The sequence below is a fragment of the Antrostomus carolinensis genome, unplaced genomic scaffold (assembly GCF_000700745.2).
Source record: "Antrostomus carolinensis isolate BGI_N321 unplaced genomic scaffold, ASM70074v2 scaffold43979, whole genome shotgun sequence".
Taxonomy (NCBI): domain Eukaryota; kingdom Metazoa; phylum Chordata; class Aves; order Caprimulgiformes; family Caprimulgidae; genus Antrostomus; species Antrostomus carolinensis.
Window position 1 is genome coordinate 40,616 of NW_010338701.1, and position 12,506 is coordinate 53,121.

The 12,506-nt window shown below is 37.9% G+C and overlaps 1 protein-coding gene across 1 annotated transcript in view; it reads left to right on the forward strand.

Annotated features, from left to right (window-relative positions):
- Positions 1–5,550, forward strand: part of CPPED1 (calcineurin like phosphoesterase domain containing 1) — a 40,173-nt gene extending 34,623 nt beyond the window's left edge. Inside the window, exon 4 of the mRNA XM_010175600.1 lies at positions 5,249–5,550. Coding sequence (XP_010173902.1) covers positions 5,249–5,481 — 233 coding nt within the window. The 3' untranslated portion in view covers positions 5,482–5,550. The remainder of the gene's footprint in view (positions 1–5,248) is intronic.
- Positions 5,551–12,506: the final 6,956 nt, after the last annotated feature.

Below are 12,506 nucleotides of genomic sequence, written 5' to 3' on the forward strand. Positions count from 1 at the left end.
GGGATTTGGATGAGCAGTACCCATAAACACCAGTGTGTTTGGGCAGAATCTGCCTCCCATAGCCAAGAGGAGCTCAAAGGGGTTTTGAATCACATCTTTTCTGGTCTCAGGTATCATATTTGCACTGCTCACAAATCACTCTTACTTCAGTTCCATACCAAAACAGCTTCTTGAGTGCAGGCAGTTAGCAGATATTAAATGTAATTGTGATTAAGTTGCAGTATTTGCCCAAGAAGAAAAAAGCTGCATGATTCATGGGCCAGGCTTTTTACCTGGTATCTGTCTGCTGTCTAGGATAGGTTTCTCAAAATCTTCCCTTGAATTCTCAGACGAGGGGAGATTTTGTTTTTCTTAGAGTGTAACTAAAGTTGCTTCATTACTTTTGTATCCTCTCTCCTAATTACATTGAAACTGTATGTTGGTGTTTGGTTTACATATATGATGACAGAAAGTCTTGGTTTCTGTCCCTCTTTTAATTCCAAAGGTTAAATTCTCTGCATGGTGGGAAGATGCTACTTTAGGAACATGGATGCTTCCAGTAAAAAGAGAGCACTTATTTCCCTTACAAAGCACTTATTTCCCTTAAGAAAAGTGTGTCACACACCTCACTATGGTTTTATGATTGTTACTTTTTCCTTACTTTTTCATAGACTAAAGTAGTTTTGCTTACCTACAGAAAAAGTGGAAAATATTGAAAAGAACTTGTTAGTGTAGTAGCACTGTCACTTACTGGAAGCTGGTGAGGGTATTTTACAGATGGAGCTGGTGCAGTAATCAAGCAGGCCAAACGTCAGGTTCCTAAATGTTCACTCCTGGATCCTTCATGTAGCTGCCACTTAACCCTGCAGAGAAAGACCAAGATACAGTCAGGTCCATGCTAGATGTGTGCCTGAGCGGAGTCTAGAACACTGCAGGACTGTTGCTTATTTGTTAAGCACCTGAAGGACAGAAAGTGCTACATGGACCCGTTACAGGCAGCTCTAAGCTGACAGCAAATTGGTACCATTAAGCTTACTGTGTCTTATGTCCTTCCTACAAATGCCTTAACTCAGAGGCTGCAGTAAGCAGCCTCATCTACTCAGCATCCTCCCCTAGCCCACCAGTGCTTGCTTTTTTAAGAGCAATGGCGCAAGGCAAGATGGGTCCCACTTTAATGAGTAGAATGTCATACGTAAAGGTCCAGCAAAGTTCAGGTTTGCTCTTTGTAGTAAGAAGCAAGAGAAGAGAATGCCTGGCACACCCTCGGCAGGTCTAGATGGGCACATTCTGTCTGCCACTGCAGAAACGCTGGGAGGTAGAGCAGTTAAGTGCAGCCTCATGGTTTGGATGTGTGTGCATATAATGAGGAAGAAAAGCAGCAGGAGTGTGTGTTTCCAAGTATGTTACATTAGACAGTCACTGTAATAAACTGCAACGTGGTAGGAGTTGGGAAATGACTGCTCACTCTGAAACTGACTGTAGCATCAATTGTAAAACATCTTTATATTATGATTTTTAAGGACCCAAATAATATCTAGAAAGTACAGACTCTCTGCAAAGAGCCTGTTATGTCACAGAGTTTTACACTGCACCATCGCCTTCTGAGGTCTTCTGTTTGGGTTTCTCCCAAGATTTAAAAATTTTAAAATTTTAAAAAAAGTTTTACTCTGTTCCTGCAGCTGAGTCAGAGCAAGCTCTCAAAGTTATTATGCTGAGTTACTTACAAGTTTAACTCATACACCAGATAGATGAGCAGGTTACACTGAGCAAAGATAATAAGTACTGAGAAACTAAAACAGGCTAACAGACAAGTTCTAGCTGACAGTGCCCACATACCCCTATTCAGTGTAAAGGTAACTTCATTCTCTATTTTCCACCTTGAGTCTTGCCAGTTGAAAAGGGTTTGCATTTTCAAATATGAAAGCCTGTGTAGCTTTTATCAGGCACATAGCAGAATAATTTATATTTTGCTTAATTTTTAACTGTACTTTGAGCCTAGTTTATGTATTTTATATCAGTCTTCAAATCACTCAGTCCCACAAAAGCAAAGGATTGATGTAGTCACCCGTCTTAAGACAGGTTCAGCTACTTCCCTTTTCATTTAATCACTGTGAAAGGAGTCTAAATCTACTGCGGGAAAAAGGATGGAAGGTTTTTCTGTCTAGAGGAATAAGGATTTCCTTGTGAAGTTACAGTGTGTTCCTGGTCACAGCTCTCTGCCTTTAAATTGCCTCTACTCCTTTCCAGAATTTCTGCTGTCTGAAGGCAAAATCCCTTGTTGCTAGCTTTCTCCCCCCCGCCCCCCCTCTGCCAAATGTCATTTAAGGTTACAGTGCCTCATGAATTACCCGTTCTCTAGCCTCCCACCTGAACAGGACTAAGCATGCGTTACCTTTTGTGATAAGTATGGAATGGCAGATTGCTGGGCTACATCAAAAATAACAAATGAAGTTTAGTGTTGTCATCACAGTGTCCATCCTGTTTATCTTTATAGGCTTGCTTATTATTCTAAAATGATGAAAACAGTGGTTGGAAAGGTAATTATCAGCACTGCATATTTAAGGATAGCTTTTAGCCTGGGGTGGTGAGCAAAACCCTCCCTGTGTGCAGAGGGAGGGAGTCCTCACAGCCCACAGCAGCGGGCACTAGTCCCCATGTTCACTCATCTCTGCTGTTCTCCTCAGAACAGGCACGTGTCTAGACCTTTGCTTGTTAGTTTAGTTTTCAATTTAAACACAACTTATGTTCAGCAAGGTACAGCATCTGTGGAACAGTGCCAGCAAAATATTTTTCTATTCTAGCACAGCAGTTTTTTAGCCAACACAGCAAACTAATGGGGGCGATTCGGTTTCATAAAGTAGCCAGGTATTTTGATAAGCTGCTGGCTACCTAGTCAGAGTTGTCAGGGAATGCTTAGTGTGTTCTTTGAGTCACTCAGTATTAAGATATTTTTAGATGCTTTATGTAGAACCATCACAGTGTCATGATGATTAAGGAGCACACAACCTATTGTATTTCAATAGAGAAATTACACCTAAATCCTTTAGGTGCATTTGAAAAGTTTTGAATTGTCATTAATAGTATCATAAATCCACACCAGATCTAAACACTTTCTATAACAAAATATAAATTTAATTTCTGTGTTCTGCACTTAATGATAAACAACAAAATTCCCAGTATTTTCAGCCATCTGGTCCAGTAATTCTTCTGTTTCACAACACTATAAAATAGCATTAGATGCAGCTTCAGGAAGCTGCAGTAGTCTGAAATCCACAGCTCTTAGACTGAGCATGCCAAAAGTTAATCCCAAAACCTGTTTGTAAAATTAGCTATTTATACTGACTCCACATTTTAATTCAAAAGAAAATATACACCATCTTAAATTACCAAGAAAGCTGATGAATAATTTTTTACCAAACTACAAATGCTGTTGACGATGATGCTCAGCTGTGTCTATCAACAGTGCATAGAATGGCTAAATGGCGAAGGATGCTGGCAGGATATGGAAATGAAATGCTTGTCTAGGTTCTCAACTCTGTTGTTAATGGTTTTACAAACTTTGACAGGAAAGATAAGTACTTGGCATCAAAATGACTTTTTCTTTATTTTTTTAACTCATGGGCCTGTGCAAGGTTTTATTATTTTGTCATAATAAAAACATTTGATTAAAATTTATAAAACGTGAAATGGGGTGAGGAAAATAATCTATTTTGCTTGCCTTGTAAAGACAAACAGAAAGGCCATTCAGAGGAGCACCTACAGCTTCTACCAATTTATTTGTTTATGTTTGCAAGGCAGAAGACACATGAAGTAGAAATTACTGGTTTGGAGGTGAGGATGACACGATTTCATTTAATTTAATACTGTTTCAAAATTTTTGAAAAAATCCCTTAGCTACTGAGGAGCATGGCAGGAAAGTAGACCTGGCACATGGATCAGCTTTAGAAGCTGGTCAAAATCAGACAGCATTTGCAAACTTTTTTTTTTTTTTTTTGTTATAGTATCATATTCTGAGAGAAGAGTAAGAATGGTTGTACTTCTTTAAAAATTCATTTAGCTAATAATTTAGACAATGATTCAGCCAAGGATTTCAAAGTACATTATAAAGCCTTAAATAAGAAGTGTGTTTGTCCTCTTTGCCTGCTGCTCTTTGTCATTTAGCTTTTCTTCTATTTCTGACCAAGCCTGGATGATACTTGCATGTGACCTACCCAGAAATTTTTGATGTAGCATATTGGTGTCTCCTGCAACAGATCAAATGTATTTCTTTCTTTTCAAGTTTATAATGGAGGGATTTTTTTTACCCCAATACAGTCCAAAATATAAATAGTCTGTTTTTAAGAAAGGAAAGAAACAGAACAGCCTTACGTCATTAAAAATACAGAAATCAGAATAAACCTGCCTTGTTTGTACCCCATACTCGGTAAATGTTAATTCGTGTCATTACCAAGCCTGACTCCTCCTCCAGCTTGTCAAGCTTTCCTTTTTTCACTGCTCTCATCCTTCTTGCCCTCTTATTATAACTCACGCCATCTTCTGCTTGTTAGGTCTCTTTGATCAACCTGGCTCTGTTCCATCTGTGATAACCCCCTGATGTCCGTGGGAACAGATTACAAATTATCTTCTCATTTCTGTTTTTATTTGTTTGTCTAGCTGTTTGTTTGTTTGTTTGGGGTTTTTTTAGGTCACTGGCCTTCGGTAAACAGGTTTAAGATTGCCTTAGTGAATTTTCTGCATGTTAATTGACAAATACAGCTCCATAATCCTTGGCTTTCAACTCATATTTTGGCAGCATCATGCTTTAGGCAGTTATTTATTACTGAAATTTATTTCTAATTTTAATCAGCTTCCTCTAGGATGTTCCATCTTTCTAGCCAAAGGAGTAGCAGGATGACAAACACACCTTGCAGTGAGCGTGAAGTCAGAGTCCAGTAACCCTAAGCAGAGCTAGTGGAGCAGAATAAAGTTTTTACTAAATATTTATTACTATTAGAATTGGGTTTTGCTGTTTACTAATTATTTGTTTAAAATGCAAGTTCAGGTAAATAGCTTCCTTTTCATTTTATGCTTTATGAACCATTAAAGAACAAAGGCAAACGTGACCCCTGTAGCTGTAATTGCTACAGAACTTTCTCTGCAACCCCGGCAGCTGTGTAAGCCTCAGCAGTATCTTTTGCTGTAAACAGGTTTTATACATAAACTATGACTGATAACTAAATATATACCCTTTTTTTTTCCCCCCCTCTCTCTCTTTTTTTTTTTTAAACAGGCATTAAAGCTGTATTTTCTGGACATTACCATCGGAATGCTGGAGGGTCCTACAGAGGAATGGAAATGGTGGTTTCATCAGCAATAGGATGTCAGCTGGGAGAAGATACACATGGGCTTCGAGTGGTTGTTGTCACAGATGAAAAGATTGTTCACAGATACTACAGTTTAAATGAACTGAGCAGCCGAGGCATAGAGAAAGAGCTGCTAGATCTGCTGGCCAAGCAAAATTAGGCTATGTCACACGATGTGATTTTTTTCCATATTAGACAAATAGAAACAGTTTCAGAAAGTTTCCCCAAGCGTGCCCCAGAACAGCTCTCAGTTTGTGATCATCCTTAATAACAAGAAAGTTGTTGACATGTTTCTCCTTTTGAACATGAGGCCTACGAGGAATATGGAAGAACAGCAGAACTACTATGGTAAAGTATCATTGGGAACTGTTCTGAGAATTCTTGCTTTGTTCTTACATAAGACTTTCGTATTAGAGAGAAAGTATATCAGAGATTGAGAGCTGTAACTTCTAGATAACCCTTTAACTCAAGTCTGGTTTAGTTTTATATTTAAGAGGGTATTTTAAAATCAATAAATTTAGCCATTTCTGTTACATTATGGACAATATAAATGGGGTGGGGTTTTTTTTACTTTATAAACATCTGAAACTCTGAAATCAACAGCCTCCCACTGATTTTTATCAACCTTTGAATCGGGTATTGTTACCTAGAGGTTGTATTTTTCTCCTATTTCTCACACTTTATTTTCTTAGTTCTTCAGAGCCAGCAGCAAGAGGAGAGCAAACACATTCTGTTTTGCAGTCACAGCTCAGGTTTACATCCTTGTTTTATAGAGTGAAAAGGCTATAAATGAAGCTAATAGAAATGCCACTGACAGAAACTAAACAGGGAACAACTGAATTCCTTTTGAAATTTAACTGCCATCCATTAGCATATATCCTTGCTATAGCTTCAGAAGCTGGAATAATTGCGTGGGGAGAATATTCTATATAGAATACTGTTATCAAATGTCACTTCGTTGCTTCCTAGACAAGGGGAGAGCTTGGATTTCTAAATGCAATTCAAGAGTGACTTACTGTAATATTATACAATATTGAATATAAATCATATAAAAATAAATTTATGTCCTGCAATCCATCTGGGTTTTTTTTCCCCAGCAAGTATATCTGATTTGTTTACTGTTAAATAAAAAAAAAAAATCAAATGTAATGTAATTAACCATGTTTATTTTTAAGTATTTAGTTGAACACATTATAATCCATGCCACAGGTTACCTAGAAATGGAGACAGCACAGCTTTAGCACCTGAAGAGGGAAGAACGCAAACAATACTAGCTGAAAATTTAATGCATTCTATCTGGTTTTGTGTATACTCACATACAACATTGTTTCCTAAAGGATATGAGAGATATTTAAATATAGTGGGAGATGAAATGCTGTGCTGAAGAGCCATTTTAGTCACAACAGTTTTATGTAGGAGGGTCCTTCGAGCTTGATCTCCTGTGAGGTTCCGAATTACCTCAGTAGCATTTCTTTGCCCCAGTGAAACAGCTGCACTTGCAGATGGACAGGACCAAACGTGACAGCTGCCCCATGACAATAACCCGAGCACAGGTAACGGTTGAGTCAGAAAGAAAGAAAATTATTTTGCTTTTGTTCTCTGCTTGGTTTCGCTTAGTTCAGTGTTTTCAGTTTCATTTTCACGGGAACATCTGGGAACCGAGAACTAAAATCTAAGGCTAGATTACTTTGAAACAGGTGGGTACCTAAGTACCCAAATGGCAGTTCCACTGGAAGTTCAGCATCTGTTAGTTCAGATACCTAAGTACACAGATTTTTTTTTAAAACCAGTATCTTTAAAGCCACTAACTACTTTTAAAATTTGGTCTTATATAGCCAGGAACTATTTAGTAATCACAGATAATTAACAATTTCAAGAATGAGATGATGCAAGTTTATGTTTTGCAGAGGGAAGAACAGTCTCTCTATGACTTAAATCTTTGAAGTCAGTTTACATCCTAAGGCTGAAGAAGTTCAGTGGAGGGACCCGAGATAATCTGAACATGGAATATTCTCTTTGCTCCAGTGCAATATTGTAAAGCGGAATGGAGGAAACGTTTAAACAGTTTTTTAACTATTAAACAATATAATTTTAACTAAATATATGAAGCTTGGGAGATCAAAGCATACCTTTGGGAGAAAATCTTTCCCCAAATATGAAAATGCTAATGGTAGTGGTATATAGTGTTCCAAAATTTTATTTTGAGAGTTACACATACTAATATACAAAAGAAATGTGTATATAAGCATAATTTTAATTCTTATTTTTAAATTAGTTTTCACTTTTTTCAAGTGTTATTTCACCATACGAAATTCTATGGCATTGTCATGAAAATATCACTTAAGTACAAAGCTGAAGTTCAATTAAAAAAATAAAGGTTTCTTTATATCTAATGATTTCTGAGAACATTTTGTTATGTTCATGTGTAAAAATACTACCAGATTGGAGTCTTCATTTTGGAATGCTGTAGAATAACAAAGTTGGGCTGCTGCTTTTTATTAAATGCCACTTTGTCCTGTGTAGGATTTTGGGAGCCAATGAGGGTGCTGTGTAGCTACACGGGTTAAGTAGGCTCTTGCCTAGATTTCTGCCCCCCCTGTTGTGAGGACAGGTACTCACAAAGTAGTGTACTTTCTGTTATTGTCTACTGAACTAGATGGTAAAGCAGAAAAACCCAGGTATGTTCTTAAAGACTTGATGACAAATGTGATTAACTTCACAGGATGAAGAAAAATATTCTTAGCGTTTTATATTTGAAACTTGGAAAACATTTATTTTGATTCTCACCTTCTAAGTTTTCAAAAGGAAGAAAATTAAAATGTCAGAGATGAGCAAGTTGTGTGCATAACTATTACTGTGTAGCCTGGCTGACATTCAGATGAACATCATGTTACCTGAAATGAGGGAATGGCCTCTGTTGTACATTGACCTTTTCGAGCCCATGCCTCATTTCAGCAAATTAATAATTCCCTGCACTAGCCGACATGGGAAGGAGTCTCCAGCATTTCATTAGCTGTTAATTTTGTCATTGCCTTAGTCTGACAAGCATCGTCTACGTTAGTTAGCACCCATATTAAACTTTTTTGGCATCCTAAAATCTAAGATACTGGATAAAGGAAATTATTTCCTTTGCAATGGATGTTGTTTCAAAACATTTCTCATTTTGAATGACAACTCAGACCTTCCACCCAATTTCATTCATACAAAGTGGATGCAATCGTGTAACTCAAATAAAAACACATCCACATTTTATAATATAATAATGGGAAGGATTTTTAACCATAGTGAATTGCTGGACATTCCTGTATGGAGCAAAGAGTTAAAAAAATAAAACAGGAATGTACTTTTTTACCAGCATAAATGACAAATTTTGTTTGATCACTTTTAGTAGCATAATTAGCTAATTTAGAATTAATACTGATGCCTTAACTAATTTGAAATGGCAGAGGTCCTTGTGGTCACCGTGCCTCATCTTGTTTATGTAAAGAAAAAGAATTCATATTATGTTAAATTATGGAACAATCCACCCATGGAGACACTAATTATCATTTAAGAAAACATCTTTGATGTTGAGGACATTATTTTTGTATCTCCAGCAGGGCTGATAATTGTAACACTCTGTCAGCATATGACTGACTTTAAAGCCAGATGTCACTAGAAGTTCAAACTTCTGATGAAATAGACAGCAAGTGAGTCTTCATGCATTTCTGTGGACTTGAAGGGTTGGGCAGAGAGAGAGATAGAAGAAACAAAAAATTAATCCAGTTACCATAATTCATTCTGGTTTCCTGTGGGAAACTAAAAGGCTGATAACCCCTCATGACTCATTAAATGTGGAATATTTATATTAGCACACCAGAGCAACCTGTGAAAGTAACCAAATACTACATCATTAAGTACAATCTGAGGTGGACACCAATGAACAGGAGGCAAATTACTAAGAAAGGTCTTTGAGATCAATCTTGGTTTGCCAGTTTCAATGTAAACAACAAATTTAAGAACACATTTCTTCCAAATCTCTCACAAAAAAAAGGTCATTAAGCCTTGAATACACTCCATGTGCGGACTGCTTGCTGTTAGTGCATTTGGGTCCAGCATCTAATCTTGTAAATTTTAAGAGAGACAATATTTTACTAGAACTACAGTATTCAACTTTTGCAGATTACACACAGAAAATAAACTACTTGATGTCTTGTTAAAACTTTATCCCATTTTGTATTGGGAACGGGCAGTGGCAGAAGCAAAGTCTTCTGCCATCCCTATTTGCAGGCCAGATGTCCTGTGTTACTCTGTCTCAATGACTGCTTTCTTACCGCAGCACAGCAACTTGTTTTCTAGTGTTTGTTCCAGACATTAGCCTCAAGTAGCCGTTTTTATTCTGCTATGAGAACAAATAATTAGAGACACATCTAATGTAAGCAAATATACAAATCATTAAAAACTAAACATTTCACTGCTTAATAATACACAGTTCCTCCATCTCTGTCACTGTACAAGCCATTGCAGTCTAACACATCATTGTTTCAGCTAATGTTGTGAATAAGTGTCTTTCCTTAATGTTCTCATTAAACCCTCTTTGCAACTACTGTTTGAACACAGCACTGTCCTTTAGCACAAGGGAAACATTTACACGTCCATTAGTTACCAGAAAGCTTGCTTGCTAACCAAACCCTCCCACTGCCCGTCGCTTCACACCAAACAGTCACCATGTAGAAAAGCCGGTTTGCGTTACAAAACAGTGAAGAGGGAATCTCCACTTTAAGGTGCTACAGTTACTAGGAATTTCTTTCTCTTCCTACTCTGTGCTGTCATATGAGAAGTCCCATCCCTGGCCGGTATGGAAATGCAAAGCCAGGTATTTTGGCTTCATGACCCACCACCAAAATAACCTCCAGCAGAGCAGCAAATGGCTTGGGCAAGTATGAGCCATCGACTGAAACGAGAGCCAATGCAAGAAACCTTTTCATGGCAAGGCAGGAACGGGCCAGGCTGTGTGTCTGCTGCAGCTCCGCTCACCCAGCTCCCACACCCACCATGGTTCAGTTTATTCCAGCGGCAGCTTGAAGGGACAGTGGATGATGCCAGCTTCACACAACTCACTGCAGAGCTACAACAAGGAGGTCTTAGACAATCAAAGATTTGGGGGGGCTTTTTTTTTTTTTTAAAAAAAAGTTTTCCCAATTATCTATTTTAGCAATCAAAATTATTTTCTCTTATTAGGGAGCAAGATCTCATGAGTAGTTTGCACCCATTTCATGCCATTCCCCCAACATAAATGGGGTTTATTAATTGTTTGTGCCTCAATTTTCTGAAGATTAGGCATTTCAAAGCTGGTAAATCCAGGCACTGTGCTCTTGGACACATTTTCATTGGAAGATGCTTTGTAAAAAATGGGAAAAATAAAACATATAATAGAGAAAAAGCATTAGATCTTGGAATTAGATTATTAAATTAGCCTCCAATCTAATTGAAAACCAAATCTGATGCAGCAGATAAAGAAGAAGGGGTGAGGCGGGGGGGGGGAAAACACCACACACACACACACAACCAAAAAATCACACACACAATCCCACTGAACTAAGGCAACAGAGACAAACAAAAACCTTTTCAAGCAATACAAACATACCCAGCATTTCTTCTAATAAGAAAACAACAACAACAAAAAAGACCAACCCACAACTCTGAGAGCCATTACTTTTTTTTAATTGACATTTTCAGTTGTTTCTCTAGAAGTGATTTACCCCATTAGCACTTTGTCAAATGCAGGTAAGTTCAGTACATTTCTACTAATAAACAGCTTTTGTTACCTCTAGGAGACCTATTAAAGCCTCAGCCTATTTAAAATTATGGTGTTGTTATGTCATTTTTGGGTAGCCAGCAATAGAACCATCCATCTTCTAAATATATCCCTACCTTTCCTGCATATTGTTTAAAAAGGTATAGTGTTAAAAAATACAATGCAGCCTTTTAAATGCCATTATCTATGTATATTCAAATCTTTCTCACCCGTTTTCAGATTTAAAAAGGGCACAGAAATATGGGAAGGGGGCTCCTACTGCTCCAATGAACCGAGGTCAGCAGTCCTACATATGGCAAACCGCCTGTACAGAAATTTTCTGAATAATGTGTCAACAGCACACCTGCTAGGAACCCACTGACTTGTATTTGGATTCTTCTGAGACAAAGATAATATTACCAAAGAACATGGTTCTTCCAGCACACTGCAAGCACTGAAGGCAAGCGGGTGCTAAGGGGACACAGAGTGCAAAGACAATGTCTTCTGTCTTTTTTTACAAAGCCTGAGCTGAATTTAGTCTCCTATTAATTCCAAGTCTTGGGCTATCATAACCAATGAGGAGGAGATGGAGCCACCTCACTTTACTTCAGCTGTGTAAAAGCTGGTGTTCCAGTCTGGAACCAACGAGATTCCTTCCTATATATGGAGAGACACAATTCCCACAGGTAATCCATCCTATCCTGCAACTGATGTGTGAACTAGATGGACTGAATTGCCCCTGAAGATGCCTCTCCCAACTGCTGCAATAATCTCGGTGACTCACTCATGTAGACAAGATTCCTAACCTTTACTTAAGGTTAGGCTAAGCCTGGAGGAGGCAGCATCTATCCACACCCAGCTCCTACTCTACAAAGGTGGAGGGCCAAGGTGTGGCCTAGAAGCCACTGGGCACTGGAAGAGGTCACACCTGACTTTTCTGAATCACAAAAATCTTTTTTTTATTTGCAGGAAGGCTACCTAATATAAATATAAGCACTTGCCATGCTCTGGGTATCCAGGACAACCGTTTAATAAATAAAACAGCTGGCTGCCTGCTGATGTTACAGCTGCTTATAATTTATGAAGGTTTTTTTAATCTGCAATTTATGCTTGTGCAACTATAAACTTCTACTTGAGTTCAAACCTTAGACATTTTACGTGACTGTAACATTTACTTTAACCTCTTCCTCTAATCATCACTCCCCATACTAACCATAGTTTGCATTATCAGCACCTGCTATCCTTCAGCAAACACCTTCTTTTGCTAAGGCAACAAAATAAACTCACCCTAAAGAAAGAATCAATATATCAGAAAAGATAAAATAAACCAAACCAACACAAAACTTAGGCCTGCTACAAGTTACAATTTCTCTAAACAGTACGGCTGTTCAAGTTGCTTAGATTGGGGG